Here is a 24,749-nt window from a genome sequence, read left to right on the forward strand (position 1 = left end):
GACACCCTTCCCAGATAAAAGGACAGCCAGGATTCAGGAATCTGCCCCTCAGCTGAAGGAGGCAGACACAGCAGAGCAGAGAGCTCCTACCTTGCTCGTCGAGGAGGATGTTGTCTGGTTTTACATCTCTGGGACAAGAAGCAAGGTTACAGCAAGATCAGATCTCAGTCAGGTCAAGGATGCAACTCAACAGCAACAAAAAAAACCCCAACCCTGCAGCTTTTAGATCCATCAAAAATTAGGAACAAATAAACCAAAACTGCCCCAGAGCAGAGTCACAGAAAAGTTTAGTTGGGAAGGGATCTTGAAGATCATCCAGTTCCAAACCCCTGCAATGGGCAGGGACACCTCCTACTAGATCTGGTGGCTCAAGGCCTCATCCAACCTGGCCTGGAGCACTTCTGAAGTCCCTTTACAATGGACTAGAAATATATCCTTCCTGGGCAGCTGGGCAAAAAATTGGGAGCATGGGGCTTGGTCAGGCATCACTCCCAGGGACAATCAGTAGCGTAACACTGGGGCTGTTTCATGCCAGCAGCTCCCTGGCTTGAATATTGGGCCCAACACTTGTTTTATATCTTCATAAGTGATCTGGGTGGGGATCTGGATCTGGGATCACAGAATCACAGAATCAGCCAGGTTGGAAGAGACCTCCAAGACCATCCAGTCCAACCAGTCACCCAACCCTAACTAATCAACTAGACATTGGCACTAAGTGCCTCATCCAGGCTTTTCTTAAACACCCCCAGATGAAGGGCACCCTGATGAAGAGCACCCTGATGAAGAAGTTTTGCAGATGACACCAAAACAAGTGGGAAGGTTGACATTCCAGAAGGGAGAGCCACCCTCCAGGAAGACCTGGTCAGGCTGCAGGAGTGGGCTAGCAAGAACCACATTAAGCTCAACGGGGACAAGGGTAGGGTCTTGCACCTGGGAACACATAGCCCAGGAGTGCAGCTCAGGCTGGGATCCACCTGGCTGGAAAGCAGCCCTGTGGAGAAGGAGCTGGAGGTCTTGGTGAACAACAAGCTCAGCAGGAGTGAACAGCGTGCTGCAGCAGCAAAGAAAGCCAACAGCATGCTGGGCTGCATCACCAGCAGAGACAGAGAAGTCATTGTCCCACCTCATTTCAACCACACTATCACCTAGAAAGGTTGGGCCAGGTGATCCCTGGGGTCCTTTCCAACCTGGCATTCTGTGACCTGGGGACACCGGTGGCGTTAGGCAAGGACAGTATTACCCCCCACCCCCAACCCAGCCATGGGCAGGGTGGTTCCTGAGCAGCTCCCCCCAGCTCAGAAGGGTCTGTGGGGTTACCTGTGGATGATGTGCTGGCTTCTCAGGTAGTCAAGAGCCAAGGCCATCTCACAGATGTAGAGCCTGACCGTCTCCTCTGTAAACTGAACGTTCTGCTGCAGGTGGTAGCGCAGGTCCCCACCCAGGAGCAAGTCCACCACCATGAACATGTCCTCCTCATCCTGGAAGGAGTACCTGGGGGGGTCAGTGAGATGTCAGCAAGCATGATGAGGCCCACAGGAGGCACAAAGTCAGGTCAGGCTTTTTCCTCTCCTAATCACACAGCTCCCAGGGGACCTGCAGGAGCCCAAGAGTCCCACCACGAGCACACACTGGCTTCAGGGCCCACACCTTCTGACTCAGCAACTGAAACCCAAGGTGGCCTTCTGCTTTTGAACCTCTTGCTGCACTAAGAGGTGCATGCCCCAGTTAATGTCCCCATTGTCACCTTCTGGGACTCCCCATCCCCCAGCGGGCAAGGCTGCAGGCAGAGGTTCAGGCAGGGGTTCAAGCAAAGGGCTGCAGGCTGAGATGCAGGCAGAAGGACAGCAGGAGCTGCAGGCAGAAGGACAGGAGGAGCTGCAGGCAGAAGGACAGGAGGAGCTGCAGGCAGAAGGACAGGAGGAGCTGCAGGCAGAAGGACAGGAGGAGCTGCAGGCTGAAGGACAGGAGGAGCTGCAGGCTGAAGGACAGGAGGAGCTGCAGGCTGAGTTGCAGACAGGAGGAGCTGCAGGCTGAGTTGCAGACAGGAGGAGCTGCAGGCTGAGTTGCAGACAGGAGGAGCTGCAGGCTGAGTTGCAGACAGGAGGACAGCAGGAGCTGCAGGCTGAGTTGCAGGCAGGGGGACAGCAGGAGCTGCAGGCTGAGTTGCAGGCAGGAGGACAGGAGGAGCTGCAGGCTGAGTTGTAGGCAGGGGGACAGGAGGAGCTGCAGGCTGAGTTGCAGGCAGGAGGACAGGAGGAGCTGCAGGCTGAGTTGCAGGCAGGGGACAGGAGGAGCTGCAGGCTGAGTTGCAGGCAGAAGGACAGGAGGAGCTGCAGGCTGAGTTGTAGGCAGGGGGACAGGAGGAGCTGCAGGCTGAGTTGTAGGCAGAGGGACAGGAGGAGCTGCAGGCTGAGTTGCAGGCAGGGGGACAGGAGGAGCTGCAGGCTGAGTTGCAGGCAGGGGGACAGGAGGAGCTGCAGGCTGAGTTGCAGGCAGGGGGACAGCAGGAGCTGCAGGCTGAGTTGCAGGCAGGGGGACAGGAGGAGCTGCAGGCTGAGTTGTAGGCAGAGGGACAGGAGGAGCTGCAGGCTGAGTTGCAGGCAGGAGGACAGGAGGAGCTGCAGGCTGAGTTGTAGGCAGGGGGACAGGAGGAGCTGCAGGCTGAGTTGCAGGCAGGGGGACAGCAGGAGCTGCAGGCTGAGTTGCAGGCAGGGGGACAGGAGGAGCTGCAGGCTGAGTTGTAGGCAGGGGGACAGGAGGAGCTGCAGGCTGAGTTGCAGGCAGGGGGACAGCAGGAGCTGCAGGCTGAGTTGCAGGCAGGGGGACAGCAGGAGCTGCAGGCTGAGTTGCAGGCAGGGGGACAGGAGGAGCTGCAGGCTGAGTTGCAGGCAGGGGGACAGCAGGAGCTGCAGGCTGAGTTGCAGGCAGGGGGACAGCAGGAGCTGCAGGCTGAGTTGCAGGCAGGGGGACAGCAGGAGCTGCAGGCTGAGTTGCAGGCAGGGGGGGCAGGAAGAGGGGCAAGCACAGCTGCAGGCAGAGAGGCAAGCAGGGGGCATGCAGGGGGGCAAAGCTCAGGGCTTTGTGAGCCAGCTGCTTGCGGGAAACTTCCCACTCTCAATCACAAACATTCTGATAAACCTCCTGAGATGTCTCTGCTGATCCCAAAACCAAACTGGAAAACCCCAACTGTCAGCTGACCTCAAAGCCCAGAAAAAGAGCTCTTTATTCCCTGTGGAGCCAGCCAGAGCCTGGCAGCAGGGAGGACACCTTCTGAAACCACCTCCAGTGCCATCTGTGGGGGTGGGAGTCCTGAGGTAAGAGCAGGGGGGGATCACCCATGTCTGCTCTCAGCCCAAATGTGGCTTTAAGCTAAAGCAGGAGCTGGAAGAGGAAATTTTGGCTAGGAGAGAGATGCCTCAGGGATTACATTGCTTCTTGGGGAAAAAAAAACGTTTGCAGTTGCTGAAATGCTGAAAAAAATCAACATTAACTTTGTGTGCAAAACACTACAGTTTGGAGCATTTCTCTGCTGACCAAGGTTGTACACAATTGCCTCTAAAAATGCTGGGGTCTGGACTTGTCAAGCTGCTGTTTGCTACAGAAACTGGCCCCAGACATTATCTAATTCCCCATGGACTGTCACAGCTCTCAGTATCTCCATGCACATGAGACAGACTTCCTTCAACAGCAGACACCAGGAGCATCCTACTGCCCCCAGACAGCTGAGTCAAGCTGCAGGCCAGCACACCAGGGTAGAGAAGGATGCCATGGGTACAGGGAAGGCCATTCACACCCTGGGCTGCATCCAAAGCAGCACTGCCAGCAGAGCCAGAGAGGTGATTCTGCCACTTTGCTCTGCTCTGGTGAGACCTCACCTGGAGTACTGTGTGCAGGTCTGGAGCCCTCAATATAGGAAGGACATGGAGCTGATGGAGAGGGTCCAGAGGAGGGCCAGGGAAATGATCAGGGGGTTGGAGCACCTCTGCTATAAGGACAGGCTGAGGGAGTTGGGGGTGTTCAGCCTGGAGAAGAGGAGGCTCTGGGGAGACCTAATAGCAGCCTGCCAGTACCTGAGGGGGGCTACAGGAAGGATGGGGAGAGACTGTTTGCAAGGGTCTGTGGTGACAGGACAGGGGGCAATGGCTTCAAACTACAGAAGGGCAGATTTGGATTGGATATCAGGAAGAAGCTCTTCACTATGAGGGTGGTGGAACACTGGAACGGGTTGCCCAGGGAGGTGGTTGAGGCTCCTTCCCTGGAGATATTCAAGGTGAGGCTCTACAAGGCCCTGGGCAACCTGATCTAGTGGAGGATGTCCCTGCTGACTGTGGGGAGGTCAGACTGGATGACCTTTGGAGGTCTCTTCTCACCTGGACCATTCTATGATGGATTCTATGTAGAAGGCTATGTGATGAGCACCCAGCAAACACAACAAGGGAAGCTAAGAAGGTCTAAAGTTGATACCACAACATTTCAGCATCTTCGGGGCTACGTCTCCTGAATGCACTTCTTGTAACCAGCAACTTCCACCAGGGCAGCTCACTGAGATGCTCCCACGGATGTGTGTGACCCCAGGAGGACACAAGAAGGTGGCCCTGTGGGCATCAGAAGGCAGAGGGCAAGGAGGTGCTCACCAGAGGTTGACCAGGAAGACGTGCTCGATCTCCTGCAGGATCTCCAGCTCCCTGAAGACGTTGCGGACCTCGTCCCGCTCGATGCACTGCTGCTTGTTCATGTACTTCATGGCATACATCTTCTCAGTGTCCCTCTTCTGCACAATGCACACCTGAAGCACCACAAATGGGGAGGACAAGAGAGATTTAGTGAAACCTTCCACCACAGAATCACAGAATGTCAGAGGTTGGAAGGGACCTCCAGAGATCATCCAGTCCAACCTCGCTGCCAAAAGCAGGATCACCTAAGGGTAGTCCACACAGGAATGCATCCAGGTGGGTTTGGAATCCCTCCAGAGGAGACTCCACAACCTCATTGGGCAGTTGCTCCAGTGCTCTGTCACCCTCACTGTCAAGAAGTTTCTCCTCATGTTGAGGTGAAGCCTTCTATGTTCAAGTTTGTATCCATTGTCCCTTGTCCTATTACTGTGCACCAGCAAAGAACTTGGCCCCCTCCACTTGACACCCACCCCTCAGGTATTTATTCATGTGCTGCAGCACCAGGCTCAAGCCCAGACTCAGCACTTCCATCAGACATGGTGGGCTGAGGCATGGAATCTAGGGATCAAGCAACCCTGCTCCAAGTGCAGTGTCAAACCAGATCACCCAGGTTGTCCTTCACTATGCAGCCACACCAGAGCTTCATCTAGGAAGTACTGGCCAGCAGGGAAGGGTGACTGGAGCTCTGTTACCAGCTTTGGGCACTGGGGAGGCTTCTCACCCAGCCTAGACTCCATTCTGCTCAGAGCCAGTGGCTCCAACCTCCAGCAGATTGGCTTTAAGCTACTGTCCACAAAAGAGTGCCCTGAAAGGTCCAAACAATCCTATTGGTTTCAGCAGAGAGGGACAAAAAGGTCCCTGTGCTACCAGCAGCAAGCTCCATATCCCTGGAGGTCATCACCATGAGGGGTCTGTAACCCAGAGCCTCTCCTGTGCACCCAGCCCAGGCTCCCAGCACCAGCACAAACAAACCATCCTGGGCAGGGACATCTCCTTCCTCAGGTAGCCAAGAAGGTCAGTGGGCTCCTGGGGGGCATCAAGAAGAGTGTGGTCAAAGGAGACTCTCCTCCACCTCTGCTCTACTCTGGTGAGGCCACAGCTGCAGTGCTGGTTTCTGTTCTGGGCTCCCCAGTTCAAGAGAGACAGGGAACTACTGGAGAGTCCAGTAGATGCTCCAAGGATGTTAAGGGGCCTGGAGCACCTCTGTGAGGAGAAAAGGCTGAGAGCCCTGGGGCTGTTGAGCCTGGAAAAGAGCAGCCTGAGAGGGGATCTGATCAATGCTCAGCAAGAGCTAAAGGGCCTGTGGGGGGCAAGAGGATGGGGCCAGACTCTTGTCAGTGGTGACAATGACAGGACAAGGGGCACAAGCTGGAACCCAAGAGGTTCCATATGAACAGGAGACACTTACTTGGTGTGAAAGTGCTGAGCCCAGGAGCAGGCTGCCCAATGAGGCTGTGGAGTCTCCTCCTCTGGAGATTCCAGCCCCAGCTGGCCATTGTGATCCTGGGCAAGCTGCTGTGGCTGCCCTGCTTTAGCAGGGGCTAGGACTGGATGATTTCCAGAGGTCCCTTCCAACCTCATCATGCTGGGATCCTGTGGCCAAGTTCTCTGCCACTGTCTGGGTCCCTCCCTCCTCCTTCCCCCTGCCCACTCCTTCCCCAGCACACAGCCTGAGCAGTCTGTTTGATGGCCAAGCAAGCAGGAAGCCATGGTGGGTCCCCTCCATGAAATATTTGACTTCCCACCAGCTGATGGCAGCCTCCTGGCACGCACAGCCTGGCCACCAGCAGCTCCTGGACCAGGGGCAGAACCTGGCCCCCGGCCCTGGCATTTGATACCAACTAAGCCATCGGGAACAATGCCTGCTGGGCAGGCACAGGTCCCCATCCAGCATCGCCTCTGGTGTCCCTCTCTTGGCTCTTCTCATGACACCTTAATTACCAAGGTAGCTGTTTTCAGGATAGCTAATTAGTTAGCTGTAAATGAGCTAATGAAATGTCTGCTCCTGCTGTAATTAGGTCTGTCCTCAGCACAGCCCTGCCCATGGCTGCAGTGCAGTGCCTCTATCTCCTTGGAGAAATAAATCATCAGGTGTGGTGGCCACGGAGCCTTCACAGGGAGGGTGACCTGGGGGTGACCTCAGGCAGCTCCTCAGAGAGCAAGTGAGGTCAGGGACATTCTCTGGGCTGTGCTACATGACAGCAAGGTGGCCTCAGAACAAGAGAAAATGGCCTCAAGTTGTGCCAAGACAGGTTTAGGTTGGGCATGAGGAACAAATTCTTCTTGTCAAGACCTGGAAGAGGCTGCCCAGAGCAGTGGTGGAGTCCCCATCCCTGGAGGGGACCCAAAGCCATGGAGATGCAGTGCTGAGGGACATGGTTGAGTGGTGACCTGGCAGTGCTAGGTCAAAGGTTGGGCTAGATGATACTAAAAGTCTCTTCCAACCACAGACACTCTGTGATTCTGTGATCTCCAGAGTGAAGAGGGCTTCTGTGGTGGCCACAAAACATCTCAGTGAGCCAGGAGCCACCAGGCTCTACTGAACCTCTCAAATACCATCACTGAGAAGCATTTGCCAGTGCTGATGGCACACCAGCTAATATCACTGGGGACACAATAAGAGGTGGTTATCATTAGCCTGCTAAAAACACCCCAGTGGGCCAGCAGCACCCAAACTGGGGACATTATTTTGCAGTCATCATTGCAGTTAGGTGAGAAGGGAGAGTTATTGATGGAAATAACTCCAGGAGCACCTCACACCTCACCTCAAAGGCTCATTTCTGGGGCAGCTTGACCTGGCTGGAAGTCATGCTTTGCCCAGAGGCTGGCACCACTGGTAGAGCCTGACTGTGGCTGGCATGGCAGTGGGTTTGGCTATGCAGGGCACATCTCGGGTTGGTGCTCCCTCCTGTGAGCCAGCAATGTTTCCTGATGGTCAAGGCCAATAGTCTCCTGGGGGGCATCAAGAAGAGTGTGGCCAGCAGGTCAAGGGAAGCTCTCCTCCACCTCTGCTTTGCCCAAGTGAGGACACAGCTGCAAACCCTGGTCCAGTTGTGGGCTCCCCAGCTCAAGAGAGACAGGGAACCACTGCACAGAGTCCAGTGGAGGCTCCAAAGATGCTGAGGAGCCTGGAGCACCTCTGTCAGCAGGAAAGGCTGAGAGACCTGGGGCTGTTGAGCCTGGAGAAGAGCAGCCCCAGAGGGGATCTGATCAATGCTCAGCAAGAGCTAAAGGGCCTGTGGGGAAAAAGAGGATGTGGCCAGACTGTATTCTGTATTCCACCCCTGCCCACCAGCCCTGCCAGAGCCTGGACAGGACAGGAGGCAAGAACAGGCACAAGCTGGAACCCAGGAGGTTCCATCTGACCAGGAGGAGAAACTTCTTTGGTGTGAAGGTGCTGAGCCCTGGAGCAGGCTGCCCAGAGAGGTTGTGGAGTCTCCTTCTCTGGAGAGATTCCAACCCCCCCTGGCCATTGTGATCCTGGGCAAGCTGCTGTGGGTGCCCTGCTTTAACAGGGAGGTTGGACTGGATGATCTCCAGAGGTCCCTTCCAGCCTACCTTGCTGCAGTGCTGTGAGCCATGTCCTGTGCTTCAGCCTCCCCGAGGCAGGGCAGCCTGTGCCCCACACCACTGAGGTATGGGGCTCAGCCTTGCCCCCCCAGGCTGGCACATCCCCTCCAGTGCCCGTGGGGTGCACAGCTGCTGGGTGCAGCTGCCAGGGCCTGTTCAGAACAGGAAAATAATGAGGTAAACCCCCTGCTTTGTGCAAAGTTAATGATAACAACGAGCTTCCTCCTGCCATGCAAAGCACCAGCAGGATCCACCCCCTGCCTCAAGCAGACTCAACTGGTTGTGCATTGAATTAACCAGGCAAAAATCATTTTGTATTTAATTCTCTGAGCAGAAAAGACCAAAAAAAAAAAAAAAAAAAGCCTCTTTAAATCATGGTCCTTGCTCTGTAACTCCTCTAAAAGCAAACCCTTCAACTGCCAGCCACCCAGGCAGGGAACACCACTCCTTCCCAAAGTCACTTTATGTCACATTCTGGTTTGAAGCTCATTAATCTCTAAATGTGTCTCATTATTCTAGGTTGTGGTTTGCTCTGTCTCAGCAGGCACTGCATTTGATGGTGATGCTGTTTGCTTCGTGCTGCTCTGCAGGGGAAATGGAAACCTCAGGTAATAAATAGGGAAATGCTGACAGCTCCTGGTGCTCTGCAGCTATCATGGACTGCCCTGTGCAGGAAAGCTGTGTCCTCAGCTTTGCTGGGGACCAGGGCCTGGACCTGGGACATGGCTGTCCTCTTTGCCTGTACAAGAACACCCAGGTGGGCAGGGGTGGAATACAGAATGCACAGAGTGCATTGCCTTGGAAGGGACCCTCAAAGCTCATCTTGTCCAAACCCAAACACCTCCAGCTAGATCAGGCTGCCCAGGGCCACATCGAGTCTGATCCTGAATGTCTCCAGGGATGGGTCCTCAACCACCTCCCTGGGCAACCTCTTCCAGTATTTCACCACTCATTGTGAAGAACTTCCTCCTAATGTCCAATCTAAATCCTCCCTGCTCCAGTTTCAGATATTGCCCCTCATCCTGTCACCTCAGCCCCTTCTAAACAGTCCCTCCCCTGCTCCCCATATTGAAACACTACTCTATGGTCTCCCCAGAGCTTTCTCTTCTCCAGACTGAAGTTCTCTCCAGCTCTCTCAGCTTGTCCTTGTAGACCTCACCTGCATTGCTGGGGCCAGCTCTGGAGTCCTCAGCACAGCAGAGACATGGACCTGTTGGAGTGGGGTCAGAGGAGGAGACAGTAATGATGGGAGGGCTGGAAGCCTCTGCTGTGAGGCCAGGCTGAGAGAGTTGAGGTTGTTCAGCCTACAGAAGAGAAGGCTCCAGGGAGAACTTCTGGTGGCCTTGCAGTGCTTAAAGTTGGAAAGCTGGGGACAGACTTCTGAGCAGGGCCTGTTGTGACAGGACAAGGAGTGATGGTTTGAACTGAACGAAGGAGAATCAGACAGGAGAAAAGGGAGAACTGTTGATCCTGAGGGTGGTGAGAGCCTGGCCCAGGTTGCCCAGGGAGGTGGGAGATGCCCCATCCCTGGAACCATTGCAACTCAGGCTGTTTGGGGCTGTGAGCAACCTGCTCTAGGTGCAGATATCCCTGCTGATTGCAGGGGGCTGGACTGGATGACCTTGAAAGGTTCCTTCCCACCCAAACCAGCCTGGGATTCTACACTCTTTGGGCTCTTGATGGGCACTGCAGCAGGCACACCAATGTTCGTGCTTCCCCAGCCAAGCTTGGCCACTTAGGTCCCTCTGCCACAGGCAGGATCCCTTTGTAAGCTGCCCTGTTGGTTACAGAGCTGTGGTTTGTGTCTGTGTGTCCATCCCTGAGCCACCAGTGCTCCATTACCTATCTTTTCCTTTTTGTGCTTCTCCTTTCATGCATCTGCTCCTAGGGAAGGAACAAACCTCTACCTGGTAACAAATCAGAGAGACCTTTGAAATGAATCTCCACCCATTTCCATGCAGATCTACAATGGGAGGCAAGGTGAGAGCAGAAGGAAGCCACCACTTTGTCTCCTGCACACAAAGGCAATGTTCAGTGGCTAAAGGCAGCCATCAGAACAAGACCAGTGGGTGCTGCTGGCAGAGCCCTGCAGCTGCAGAAGTCATCAGCTGGCTGGGTGCTGCTCAAGACATGGCACAAAAAAAAGATTCAACAGAGCCCCAGATCCCCCAGTGCTCAGCTGCTGGCGAGGGGTTTGCATGCAGCTGCCTTCCTCTGACTGCAGGAGAGGCAGGAAGGGTTTGGGGCTGCCATTTGTGCCTCAGGACAGCAGAGGTGCACTGAACACCTCCCAGTTCCACCTCCCTGCTGGAGCCCCAGACAGTGAGGACCTGCCTGTACTGTCACCACAGCTGGCAGCTGCTTCTCACCTGAATCTGGGGCAACCTCAGTCTTTACCCAGCAGCCCCATCTAGCACATTAATTTAGAGGGGACTAATGAGGAGCAGTGGCCTGGGTAAAATCAGAACAGTAGCAGCCTGGGAAAACCAGCTCTTGGTTTCGAGATACCTGCCCTTCAGGTAAGAGTCACCACTGAAAAACCAGTGCATGGGCATGAGCAGAAATCTTCCCAGCTGCCTCTCCACTTCACACAAGGTTGTTAGCATCAGCACAAGCAGTAAAGGAGTCAGCCTGACTTTGTCCCACCTTCAGCAGCACCCAGGAGATCGTCACAGAACCACAGAATCAGAGTTGTGTTGCTTGGAAAAGACCTTCATGATCATAGAGTCCAGCCATGAACCCAGCACTGCCAGGTCACCACTAAACCATGACCCTCAGCACCACAGCTTTGAAACCCCTCCAGAGGTGGGGACTCCACCACTGCCCTGGGCAGCCTCTTCCAGGGCTTGACAAGAACAACTTAGTCCTCATGTCCAACCTAAACTTCCCCTGGTACAACTTGAGGCCATTTCCTCTTGTCCTGAGGCCACCCTGCTGCCATGTACCACAGCCCAGAGAATGTCCCCAATCTCACTTGCTGCATAACTGTCCCTGCAGCTTCCCATTGCCAAACATCTCACCCTCTGTTTTGCTAGCAGTAAATCATAGAATCAAGAAGGTTGGAAGAGACCTCAAGGATCATTGAGTCCAACCTGTCACCCTACACCTCATGCCTATCTAAACCATGGCACCAAGTGCCACGTCCAATCCCCTCTTGAACACCTCCAGGGATGGTGACTCCACCACCTTCCTGGGCAGCCCATTCCAATGGCCAACCACTCTCTCTGTGAAGAACTTTCTCCTCACCTCCAGCCTAAACCTCCCCTGGTGCAGCTTGAGACTGTGTCCTCTTGTTCTGGTGCTGGGTGCCTGGGAGAAGAGACCAACCCCCTCCTGGCTACAACCTCCCTTCAGGTAGTTGTAGAGAGCAATGAGGTCTCCCCTGAGCCTTCTCTTCTCCAGGCTAAACACCCCCAGCTCCCTCAGCCTCTCCTCATAGGGCTTGTGCTCAAGCTACCCATTCAAATATCCCAATGATCCTGGAGAGAGGTGTGAGAACAGCAGGAAGCCAAAAGGAGCCCCCAGCAGCAGCTGGGCACCTGAAGAACTCCTCCAAGCCATGCTGAGCTGTGCCAAGCTCCAGCAATGCTACCAAGGGGCAAATGGACACCACATGGAAATGTGACACAACACCCAAGGCTCTCCTGATTTTCCTATAGCATCTGAAAACCAAAGAGGAGGACAAAGGGCCCAGCTTCAGTGTGAGAGGAACAAAGGAGCCACAGCCCTCTGGAGTAGGAAGAGCTGGCACAGCCCCGAGTTGCTCTCCTGGAGGCACCTTGGTGGTGGCTGTTTTCAGCAGCTCCCAACTAGCCCAGGGAAAACACTTAGGATGTCAAATATCAGGCACCACCTGAGTTGAGAAGCCAAAACAACAACAAAACAAAATTAATGCTGGGTCTAAACAAGTGGAACACATCTGAAGGACTTCGATTTTTGACTGGTTTATCTTGTACTAGAAGACCATGGCTGTGATTTGTGGGGATGAGCCTTGCTCCTTTGGTAGGAAGCACGATTTACACTCTGAAACAAACCTGGTTTTAGGATGAAGTCTCAGGATAAACCATATTCTGTAGGATCTAAGTGTTCTCTGTCATGGACCAAGCACCAAGAGCAGAAACAAAGACCACAACCTGCTGGGAATCTTTCATAGAATGGTTTGGGTTGGAAAGAACCTGAAAGACCATCCAGTTCCAAACCCCCTGCCCACAGGCAGGGACACCTTCCATTAGACCAGGTTGCTCAAGGCCTCATCCAGCCTGGCCCTGAACACCTCCAGGGAGGAGCACCCACAGCCTCCCTGGGCAACCTGTCCCAGTGTCTCACCACCCTCACTCTAAAGAGTTTCCTTCTGATCTCCAGTCTAAATCTCCCCTCCTCCAGCTCAAGCCATTGCCCCTTGTCCTATCACTGCAAGCCCTTGTCAGAACTCCCTCCCCAGCTCTCCTGTAGTCCCCTTTAGGTTCTGGAAGGCTGCTAGAAGGTCTTTGGCTTCTGCTGCCTTCATCACTCACTGAGCTGCTGCTTACAAGAGTTGTTTCCATTTTCCACCCAGCCATGGTCTGTGCTGGCATGGAAGTGGAGAGCTGGGATGTGGAGGGTTTGGTGTCCAGGGGACTCAGACATTATGTCCTTACTGGAAGCTTTTCTTGTTCCTCTAGGATGAGCTTTCCCCAATCATCTAAATTTTTGCTGCTGTGCAAGATTTTCAGTCCAACTTTGCTCTCTCCCAGCCAGGCTTTGCCTTTTCTCCTTTAGAAATAAAATAACTTTTTTCTTGCTGACACTGAAGGAAGCCTGGAGCTGAACCCCACACAGATGAGAGGTCATCTAATCATTTAATAGCCTGTCCTGACTTCTCTCCCACTAATTACCCTGGGGGCAGCACCATTTCCCTGGCCTCAAACAAAAACAAGTGGTTGGCATTCTGAGCAAGCTCTGTGGAGCTGATAAATGCTGGAGATTGCTCCACCTGGGCAGCACAAAGATGAGTTTTGCCTTCTGCAAATGCAGATCTCATCTGAAATTGAGGCACCATCACCCTTTGAGGAAGCCACTGTCACATCTGATGGACATCCCCACAGCCAGGTTCAACAATCACAGCAAGATGGTGTTGGAAGAGACCTCTGGAGATCATCCACTTCACTCCCCCTGCTAAAGCAGGGCACCCACAGCAGCTTGCCCAGGATCACAATAGACAGGTGGGGTTGGAATCTCTTCAGAGGAGAAGACTCCACAACCTCTCTGGGCAGCCTGCTCCAGGGCTCCAGCACCCTCACACCAAGGAAGTTTCTCCTCCTATTCAGATGGAACCTCCTGGGTTCCACTTTGTGCCATCCAAGTTGCACCAGGGGAGGTTTAGGTTAGAAATTAGAAGAAACTTCTTCGCTGAAAGGGTTCTCAAACACTGTCACAGAGGCTGCCCAGGGAGGTGGCTGCATCCCCATCCCTGGAGGTGTTCCAAAGAGGCAGAGATGTGGTGCTGAGGGACATGGTGTAGCCCCAGCCTTGGCAGGACTCCATGATCTGAAAGGTCTCTTCCAACCCAAACAGTCCCATGATGCTATGAACAGAGAGGGTAAAGCAGGTGAGGGAGGGTTCAGTGGGGGGGACACCACTCCCACAGCCTCAGAGAGAGCTGGGGAGGACTCTCCTTGCCAATGAACACCACAAAGGTCAGCAATGACTTGACAGGGCCATGGCATCACAGTGGCACAGGACCATCACCTCCTCATCTGGAAATCATCTCCATATCCATTTGTACTCCAATGGCTCTGATGGCAATTGAAGCAGGATCTCTGCCTGCTAATTAACAGCTGCTAACACTACTAATTTAAAAGATAATATTAGCTTGGTCACCAATTAAAGCCCAAACCAGCCAATCAATTCTTGTTTGTAGGCACAGCCAAGGCAGCAGAGCTGGAAGCTGCCCCCAAGGTGGATCTGCAGCGCTGGAATTAGGATCTCAGGGATTCATCAAGCACATGAACCATGGTGAGCAGCAGGAGGAGGCTCTGCTGGAAGCATCTGTTTGCTTTCCATGGGTCTGCCCATGACTTCTGAGTGCAACCAGCAAGAACCCCAGGACCAAGGTCATTCCCTGCAGCACTTGACACAAGACCAGGCATGGGTGGACACAAAGGGGATGGTGACTTTGCCAGGGTCGTGGCTGTGAGCCACAAGGAAGGGTTCATTCCCAAGTCCTCCCTGTAGAGCCAGGCATGGTCCCCTGAAGGCCACCAGTGACTGCAAGTGGCCTGCATCAAAATTCTCCCCTGCCTTCCCTCAGGGACACTGCCCAGGTCAGAAACTTCTCTGAACCTTGGCTCCCAGCTACTCCCTTGTGCCAAGCCACAGAAAAGAGCTCCTCCTACAAAGTCCCAAACCCACCTGAGTCATGGGTAGCATCTGGTGTGAACTGCTGACAGCCTTCACCTAAAACCACAGAATTGCCAGGGTTGGAAGGGACCTCAAGGACCATCCAGTTCCAATTCCCTGCCATGGGCAGGGACACCTCACACTAGATCAGGTTGCTCACAGCCACATCCAGCCTGGCCTTAAAAACCTCCAGGGATGAGGCTTCTACCACCTCCCTGGGCAACCTGTTCCAGTGTCTCACCACCCTCATGGGGAAGAACTTCTTCCTAACATCTAATCTAAATCTCCCCTCCCCTAGCTTGGATCCATTCCCCCCAGTCCTATCACTCCCTGACACCCTAAAAAGTCTTTTATCAGCTTTCTTGTAGCCTCCTTCAGATACTGGAAGGCCACAAGAAGGTCTCCTCAGAGCCTTCTCTTCTCCAGACTGAACAGCCCCAACTCTCTCAGTCTGTCTCCATAGGAGAGGAGCTCCAGCCCTCTGATCATCCTCAGGGCCCTTCTCTGGACACCTTCCAACATGTCCAAAACCTTCTTGTACTAGGGGCTCCAGAACTGGATGCAGTACTCCAGGTGGGGTCTCACCAGAGTGGAGCAGAGGGGGAGAATCACCTCCCTCGACCTGCTGGCCACACTTCTCCTGGTGCAGCCCAGGATACAGTTGGCTTTCTGGGCTGCAAGTGCACACAGCATCACAGTATGAGGGGGGTTGGAAGGGATCTCCAGGGATCATCAAGTCCAACCCCCTTCCAACCTTGGTAGGAAGGGACCTCCAAGACCATCAGCTCCAACCATTAATCAAGCACAGCCAGGTCACCACTAAACCATGGCCCTCAACACCACATCTCCACAGCCTTGAAACCCTTCCAGGGACAGGCACACCACCACTGCCCTGGGCAGCCTGGGCCAGGACTGTGCTAAGAGCCCCACAGCCAAAACTCCCCCAGGGAGGTTGTGCCACCATGGCTGGTGGCAAAGCCCTGGGAGCAGGCCTGCAGCTGCCCACAACCTACCCATGAGAAGGTCCTGCCCAGCTCAGCAGGGACACATCAGTCTCACAGTGTCAGGTCCTGGATAAAACCACACTTTGAAACGATCCAGAACCTTCCCTGCTTGCTGAGGCAGCTTGTTGGAGCAGAGCTTTGCTCTGGGAGCAGTTTGACAGCAGCGTCCCTGGCACTGCTCCTCCCAGCTATTATCTCCAGCACACAAAGGCCCCTGCATAAGAATGGGACATCTGCAGTGCTGGTGCCAGTGCCAAGCAGCACAGCAACCTTCTGAAGGATGCCACCTTGATGAACACAAACACCTGGGTGCCTGCTGGCCATAGTGACACTGCTCCTCAACCTGCCTCTCCAGCAGCCTGCCTGCCTTTGGATGCTCACCCATGGGCTTGGGGCTCTCCAAACAACAGACACTTCCAGGTGTAACACTCACATCCCTGCTCCCAAACGGGACCAGGGGACATCCCAGAGCCCAGACTGGGGACACATGGTGCAAACAGGTGCCTGCTGCTGCTGCTACTACTCTGCTCTTCACTGAAAGTAACCCCACATCTTGAGAAGCTCTCCCTGTGAATGTCACAGAATCATAGGGGTTGGAAAAGACCTCTAAGATCATCAAGTCTAACTGTCAACCTAACAGCACCATGACAATTAAAACATGTCCCTAACCCTGCCCCCATGAACTCATGAGATTCAACAAGTTCAGCTGCAAGGTTCTGCACCTGAGTTGGAGCAAAACCCCTGGTATCAACACAGGCTGGGGGATGAAGGGCTGGAGAGCAGTTCTGAGGAGAAGGACTTGGGGGTGCTGGGGGGTGAAAAGCTGGAGATGAGCTGGCACTGTGTGCTCACAGCCCAGAGCCAGCCTGACCTGGGCTGATCCCCAGCAGCATGGGCAGCAGAGGGAGGGAGAGGATTCTGCCCCTCTGCTCTGCTCAGACCCCACCTGCAGTGCTGGGGCCAGCTCTGGAGTCCTCAGCACAGCAGAGATACAGACCTGCTCAAGTCAGGCCAGAGGAGAGTGGAAGCCCTCTGCTGTGAAGCCAGGCTGAGACAGTTGGGGTTGCTCAGCCTGCAGAAGAGAAGGCTCCAGGGAGAGCTTCTGGTGGCTTTTTAGTGCTTAAAGGGGCTGAGCTGAAAGCTGGGAACAGACTTTTGATCAAGGCCTGTTGTGACAGGACAAGGCGTGATGGTTTGAACCAAATGAGGGAGATTTGGACTGGAGAGAAGGGAGAAATTTTTTGCTCTGAAGGTGGTGAGAGCTTGGCCCAGGTTGCACAGAGAGGTGGGAGATGCCCCACCCCTGGAACCATTGCAAGCCAGGCTGTTTGGGGTTGTGAGCAACCTGCTCTGGTTGCAGATGTCCCTGCTGACTGCAGGGGGTTGGACTGGATGAGCTTCAGAGGTTCCTTCCCACCCAAACCATCCTGTGATTCTGTGCTCCTGATGGGCACAGCAGCAGGCACACCAACTCTGTATAGCCACTCTTCAGCCTTCATGGAGGGGTCCATGCTGTGCACATCCACAGGGCTGCACTTGGGCATGGGTACCTGGCCTCCAGACACACCAGCACTGAAGCAGCTTTCCAGCAGTCAATGGTTTCAACCCGTTGGGACCTCTTTAGAGCTCCATCTCCAAGAAAAACAAAAAGTATTTTAATATCTTCTCTCCAGCTACAAAGGTCAGAACCAGAAACTCTCCCCAGGTGCAAAGCAAATTAGAAGGTGTAAAGTTCATTGATTCATAGAATGGTTTGGGTTGGAAGGGAGCTCCAAGATGATCCAGTTCCAACCCCCTCCCATGGGCAAGGACATGCCCCAAGGAGGGGGCATCCACAACCTCCCTGGGCAACCTGTTGGTTGCAGTAAGTTAACTTTGCTCCAGCAGAACCAGGACACTGCCACCCCCAGGAGCCAGCTCATCTCAAGGTTACAGCTCAGTAGATCTGTCCTCACACCTTCAAGAGCTGATTTCTGTTCCAAACACCTTGCCACCTCTCACTCCTCAAGGTATTTTGCATGAAGCCTTGAGACTTCCCCTCTTTCCTGCTGAGAAGCAGACCTGCAGACCTCCTTGAAGCACAACAGACATTTATGGATTGGGACCAGCTACAAACATGGCCCAGGAAAACAAAACACATCCCACAGGTACAGCTGGGAGTGTGCTCAAAGCACATCCCAAACTAGGCTTGCACATGAACAGAATGAACCTCATTTTGGTCTTGCTGTTGACACAAATGGCACAGGACCAGCCCACTGAAACCATGTCAGCAGAAGCTCTCCTGATCAGCACCTGCACACTGCAAGAAGGGAGCTGAGCTCTCAGGGAGTGTTTCTGATGACTGGAGCATCTCTTGAGGAGGGAAAGGCTGAGACACCTGAGACTGTTGAGCCTGGAGAAGAGCAGCCTGAGACAAGACCTGATCAATGCTCAGCAAGAAATAAAGGACCTGTGGGGGAAGAGGATGAGGCCAGACTCTTGTCAGTGGTTCCCAGTGACAGGACAAGGGGCAACAGTGGGCACAAACTGGAACCCAGGAGGTTCCAGCTGAGCATCAGCAGAAAGTTCTTTGTTGTGAGGGTGCTGGAGCCCTGGAGCAGGCTGCCCAGAGAGGTTGTGGAGTCTCCTTCTCTGGAGAGATTCCAACCCCACCTGGCCACTGTGATCCTGGGCAAGCTGCTGTGGGTGCCCTGCTTTAGCAGGGGGGTTGGACTGGGTGATCTCCAGAGGTTTCTTCCAAACCCTACCATGCTGGGAGTCTGTGAATATTTCCCAATTGTCCTACAGGAATTCCTGAGAGGAGGATGAAGAAGGTTGCCTCCATGCTCTGAATCCTCTGATTCAAAGCAGGGATTGGTGGTTCAGATGAAGGGCTTCCTTTTAATGTCACACTGGGAAAGCAGCATCTCATCAGACACAAAGCAGATGTTTCTCTAATTGAGTTTTGGATATGGATGATGATTTGACTTGCAGCTCCAAAAGCTTCCAGGCTTCTGTGCCTCGTGAGAGTCATTCATCCAGACAAATGAGGGAACACAAAAAGAGGTGACAGCACAGAAAACTAAGAACTTAAAAAAGGAGCCATTTGGCTTTTTCTGTCCTTGTTCTCCACCCTCTTCCCTCTTGCACACCAGCTAGGGGGTTCCATCATTTGATAGAGGTGAGCACCAGGCAGGTGTCTCAGAACCTGTTTTTACTGCATTTTAGAACCAAGAAACTTGTGATTTGGGATCATCCTTTGGTCACAGGTTTGAGCATGTGTCTGCAATGTGGCATGGCCTGGATCTGCTGACCCTAAGGATGCAGAGCAGCAGACGGGGAGGTTTCAAAGCAGACAGGAGCTGTGGTTCCACTGCATGAGTGGGGAAGAGGACAAGCAGGGAGAGGTGACTTGCAGCTGTCACACTGACTGGAAGAAGGCTGGCTGGCAGGCATCTCCATGGCTGTGCAGCTTTAGTCATGGACCCCAAGGCAAGGACACTCAGGGTGCTGTTTCCAAAGCCTCATCACTCTTCTTGAAACAGTGCTGCTGGGCAGTGGCATCCAGAGCAGTGTGGCCCAATGTCTGTGCTGCTGCCCCAACGTGCCTCCCAGGCCCCAGAGTGGCCATCCCACACAGATCAGGACAGGTAGAACTTCCCAGCAGCTAAGGAGGAAGGTGCAAAAGCTGCCAGAGGAATTAAAGCCACTTGTAGCCAAATGTCTGTTTTTCATGGACAGAAGATTACTTCATTGTGCTGATGAAGTACCACAAAGAAGGACCCAGGAGTGCTGATGGACAAGTTCACCATGAGCCAGCAGCATGCCTTCATGACCAAGGACAAAGGTCTCCAAGAAGAGTGGCTGGCAGGTCAAGGGAGGTTCTCCTCCCTCTCTACTCTGTCCTAGTGAGGCCACATCTGGAGCAGACCCCACTTCTATGCTCCAGCTTCAACGTGGGCAACCCCTTGCTCCTCCTGCTTGGGCTCCTTCCTCCAACACTGCAACCACTCCACCAGCTGAACCCAAGCAGATGGGCAGGGGGGTTGGAACCAGATGATCCTTCAGGTCCCTTCCAACCCAAACCATTCTGTGAATCCTTTAACCTGTGAACTCCAATCCTTGCTAACCAGCACCTGACAGCATGGAGGCTGTGAGGAGTGGCCTGGTGTCAGTGCACCACGTGAGGAACATGGACAGACACACGTTCCACACCACACTGCCCGCTCTTCAGAGCGAATTTTAGCACTGACTTGACAAAAGCATTTTTAGCTCAGCAGCAGTAAGGCAGCACAACAACCCCGCTGCAGCCCTGAGAGGGAACAAGAGAACAGAAGGATCCTTGGTGGGGTTTGGGCAGAAATAGCAACTGGAGGTGAGAGTGAGAAGCAAAGATACAAAAGACTCCTGTTTAGTAAATACTGCTCCTGTCCTTTCTACTCCTTCTTTTAAACACCCCCAATAGCTCCCTGGAAGGAGGTTGGAGCTGGGTGGGGCTTGGTCTCACCTGGCTCCAACCTTAATCATATAGTGGGTTGGGTTGGAAGGGACCTTTAAGATCATCCAGTTCCAACCCCCTGCCATGGGCAGGGACACCTTCCACTAGAGCAGGTTGCTCAAGGCCTCATCCAACCTGGCCTTGAACTAATAAACTATTACCAAAGGGCTTGGGGAACATCTGCTGTATCATGCTGATATAATTTCATGAGCAGAGGACATTGTTCCTGATCATTTATGACATTAAGTGGTTTGTAATTGGATTGTCCCACCATGAGCACTACCAGAACATCCCAAACTCATAAGCTGCAGCTTCTAAGGACCTGTAGATGATGCTGATGTCCAGCAAAGCTTGGATGTTACCGTTGCCAAACCCTGCATCATCCCAAACCCTTGGCTCAATTAAGCAGCTTGTGGGGGAGTGCTGGATGATGGCTTGTCAGAACACAAACCAGATCCAAAGGCTGGGCAGGGTGAAGCCACTGAGCAAGGCATCATTACCAGCAGCAAAGATCAGCTTTTCTCACTTTAAAAATGAGACCTTTTTCCTGCCAACCTTGTGTGGCCAGCACTCTGGTCTGGCACAGAGGGCAGGTAGACACCATGGCCACCAAAGACAAGGTGCAGCCTCTCGAGTAGCTGACAGCTGAGCACAGCTGGAAGGGCTTATCTCTAAGGGTGGCACTAGGGGAAGACTCATCAGATTGCCAGTGAGCAGTCCAACCAAGTGCCAACATATTCTGCTCCTTGTCCTCATGGATGGACAACAGTTTATGAAATTCAGTGATGCCTTCAGGTTGAGTTTTTTCATAGCCAATGTCACCTAACCCAGCTCTGCCCTCTCCTTCTCTCGCTGATTTTCTTCTGAGAGTCCATGAGACTCCTGCAGAACCTGGAGATATCACATGAAATCACAGAATTGTTTAGGCTGGAAGACCCCTTTAGGGTCATTGAGTTAACCTAGCACTGCCAGGTTACCTCAGCACTACATCTTCACAGCTTCGAAACCCCTCCAGGCATGGGGACTCCACCACTGTCCTGAGCAGCCTGTGCCAGGCCTTGACAACCCTTCTGGGGAAGAAATTGTTCCTCACATCCAACCTAATCTTTCCCTGGGCAACCTGAGGCCATTTACTCTCTTCCTACCACTTGTTTCTTGGAGGAAGTGACCAATCCCACCTGGCTGCAACCTTCTCTCCTCAAAGACCTTTAGCTTTCCATCTACTCACCCTACTATTAGGTTGACCCTTCTGTCAGTGTTGGACTGGGAGACCCCTGCCACTCAACAAGACCATAAAAAGGTCTTGTTAAACAAAGCCCCAGAAAGGAGATAGGTATCAGGTAATGATAGGAGTAGGGGGAACAGAACAAAACTAGAAATGGGGAGATTCAGATTGGATGTTAGGAAGAAGTTCTTCCCCATGAAGGTGGTGAGACACTGGAACAAGTTGCCCAGGGAGGTGGTAGAAGCCTCATCCCTGGAGGTTGTTAAGGCCAGGCTGGATGTGGCTACGGACAACCTGCTCTAGTGTGAGGTGTCCCTGCCCATGGCAGGGGGGTTGGAACTGCATGATCCTTGAGGTCCCTTCCAACCCTGACAATACATGATTCTATCTGGGGCTTGGGTGGGTGGTGGTGGTGGTGGTGAGTGGATCTTCTGCTAGAATTTCCTTCTGGAAGCCTCTCCCTGCTCAGAAGAGCTGGAGCAGCAAACAGCTCCTCGGCCTGGCTGCACACAGGGTGATGTATGCAAGAGAAGCTTTCTGCTGACACAAGGTGCAGCCAGCTCCATGGCATCACTGGGCAGAAGCAGCCTGGTGGTTCACCTCAGGACATAGCTGGGGCTTCCAGATGGAGAGGAGCCCTGCAGGGATGCTGAGCACACCACCAGCCACCCCGGCTCTATGGATCGTGTCTGCCACGGCCGCCGGGGGCTCCTCCGCACGCAGGCTTCACCAGCCTCCAGGCTTCTCCTGCAGCACCCTGTGCCACCTCCTCTGACAGCTACCAGCTGCTGGGCAAGCTGTGAAGCCACAGCAATTCACAGGCTCACAGATTGCATCGGGTCGGGAGGGGCCCTCAGAGGTGCTTCCAACCCTCTGTGCTCTTATGGCACTTTGCTGTCCACAGCCTCCCAGCTGCTGGTGTGCAGCAGTCCCACTCCCGTCCCACACCAGCCTGACTCAGCCACAGGGAATGATGGGGGCTGAAAGGAGCCCCAGGCAGCTCCTAATGCAAATGCCAGAAGGCTCTGGATGTACAACAATAACCACAGGGGGTAGCTCTTCCTAGAGACCCCTGCCTTCTGAAGCCTGAGACTTCAGGAGCCCTAAAGAGGTCCCCAGTAGGGGTGCACAGTGTCCCAGGCCTCCTTCCAGAAGAAATCACTGCTCACTCCATCACTTGAGACCTTCATAGCAATTTCTGCTCTGTAATTTCACTCCTGGCCACACCATTGCTTCAGCTCTTCACCCTTTGCCTTTCTCTCTCCCTTGGCTTTTACTGGTGACACACCAAACAGCTCAGCAACGGCCAAGAATGGAAAACATCTCTACCTTCTTGCCAGGAGGTTGTATCAGAGGGAGGATCACCACCCTTGTGCACCATGCTTTCCCATGCACCCACTCCTGCTCACTCCCAGAAGATGGCTCTGGGCTCTTGGTGCCCCAGGACTGATGGACACCCCTCACCTGGCTGTCCCCTCTCAGCTAACCACGCTGCCCTTCCAAAAACCAAGCACACTGAGCAGTCTGGTTAGTGGGAGGGGTCCCTGCCCATAGCAAGGGCAGATGGAACTAGAGGATCTTCAATGTCCCTTCCAACCCAAACCATTCTGTGACTCTATGAACATTGTCACCTCCTGAAGACCCAGCAGGTCCTCCAGATGCCTCCTCAATACCAGGGCTGGGGCCATCACTAGCACGTGAATGAGAGGTGTGGCCAACCTCCATCAGGGACATGTCTGGAGACCCTGCCTGCAGCTCTGCCAAACCCTCAAGTCAGCTGCAGACCAGCTAAGGGAAACACAAGGGCAAAAGCTGTCTGTGGTGTTCCCAGGTATCAAAAGATTCTCTTTCTAGCTTTTCTTTGGGGGAAAAACCCAACATTTATAAAGTTGGGAGGACAAAAAAAAAAAAAAAAAAAAGGAAGGCTCAAGCTTGTGTGGGTATCAAAGAGGGATGCAGCTGAGAATAGACTCTGAGGGAATTTTATTTACGGTGTATCTCCTGCGTGGGCAGCTCTGACCTTTAGAAGATGGATTAAAGCTTTCCTAGTCCCAGCTTCAGGCTGTGTGAAGAATTAAAGCAACAAAGCCACAAAAGTTAAAGGACTTCTGCAAAGCAAGCCACGTTCCAAGCCAGCTACCTCTTCACAACCAGCTGAGTTCCCCTGAAGCTTTGCAGGTCCTGTTAAAACTTCACAAATTACTCAAGAAAAAGGAAAAAAAATTAAAAAAGAAGCAGAAGAAGAAATGACAGCAGCAGCCCCCACCCCCTGTGGGCTGCCTGCCCAGGTCCACCTGCCCCAAGATGTGTTTGTTCACTCTGGGAAATTTCATTTCATGCTACCGCTGACTCCAGAGCCAAGCCCCTGGATTAATCCCCTTTCCAAGAGCAAAGACAGCATCACAGGATTGTTTGCCTGGAAGAGACCTTTCAGATCCTGCAGTCCAACCATTCGCTAGCTCTGCCAAGGCTGGGGCTACACCACGTCCCTCAGCACCACATCTCTGCCTCTTTAAAACACTTCCAGGGATGGGGATTCAACCACCTCCCTGGGCAGCCTGGGCCAGCCTTTGAGAATCCTTTCAGGGAAGAACCTTCTTCTAATGTCCAACCTAAACTTCCCCTGGTGCAGCTTGAGGTCATTTCCTTTGTGCCTCCCAACATAAATCTATGCTGAAGGATTTCAGATATGTTTTTATTTCTCTACAGTAGCAGAGTGGAAAATGATGTATCCCCAAAAGCCTGTCCAGCTCTTCCTCCCTTAGAAAAAGTGGTGACAGATGATTCAGGGGTGAATGGAGAGAGAAGAGCAGGTAGCAGGAGGAATACAAGGATAACACTCCCTCAGCTGCCTCCTGGTTCAGATGGTCAGCAGAGGTCACAGTTTGAGAAGGGAGATGTCTGTAGTGCAACCAACATCTGAGATTTTCAGGTTCCTGCCCTTAGGGAGGAACAACCCTGAGCACCAGTACAGGTGAGGGGTATCCTGCTGGGAAGCAGCTCTATGGAGAAGGACCTGGAACTGATGAGGGACAAGAAGTTCCCCTTGTGCCAGCAATGTGTCCTCATGGCTAAGAAGGCAAATAGTCTCCTGAGGTGCATGAAGAAGAGTGGGGCCAGGAGGCCAAGGGACATTCTCTTCCCCCTCTACTCTGCCCTAGTGAGGCCACATCTGGAGCCCTGGGTCCAGTTTTGAGCTCCCCAATTAAAGAGAGACAGGGAACTACTGCAGAGAGTCCATCTGCCCCACAGGTTGCTCTTCATGGGTCCCATCACTATGGGATCCCACACCAGCACAGATTCCACCGGTCACTCAGTGAACACTGAGGGTCCATTTGAGATGGACAAGCCACTGGCAGCTACACCCCTTGCAGGAAGCAGGCAGGAAGAGCTGCAATCAACCAAAGCCACTGAATTACTTA

The 24,749-nt window shown here is 53.4% G+C and overlaps 1 protein-coding gene across 2 annotated transcripts in view; it reads right to left on the reverse strand.

Annotated features, from left to right (window-relative positions):
- The window catches only part of STK32C (serine/threonine kinase 32C), an 83,959-nt gene that overhangs the window by 9,721 nt on the left and 49,489 nt on the right, over positions 1-24,749 (reverse strand). For both annotated transcript variants that reach the window (XM_054382220.1, XM_054382221.1), the window contains 3 exons: positions 4,635-4,786; positions 1,318-1,491; positions 91-128 (listed from right to left, as the gene is read on the reverse strand). In XM_054382220.1, coding sequence (XP_054238195.1) covers positions 91-128; positions 1,318-1,491; positions 4,635-4,786 — 364 coding nt within the window. The remainder of the gene's footprint in view (positions 1-90; positions 129-1,317; positions 1,492-4,634; positions 4,787-24,749) is intronic.

The sequence above is a fragment of the Indicator indicator genome, chromosome 7 (genome assembly GCF_027791375.1).
Source record: "Indicator indicator isolate 239-I01 chromosome 7, UM_Iind_1.1, whole genome shotgun sequence".
Classification (NCBI taxonomy): Eukaryota; Metazoa; Chordata; class Aves; order Piciformes; family Indicatoridae; genus Indicator; species Indicator indicator.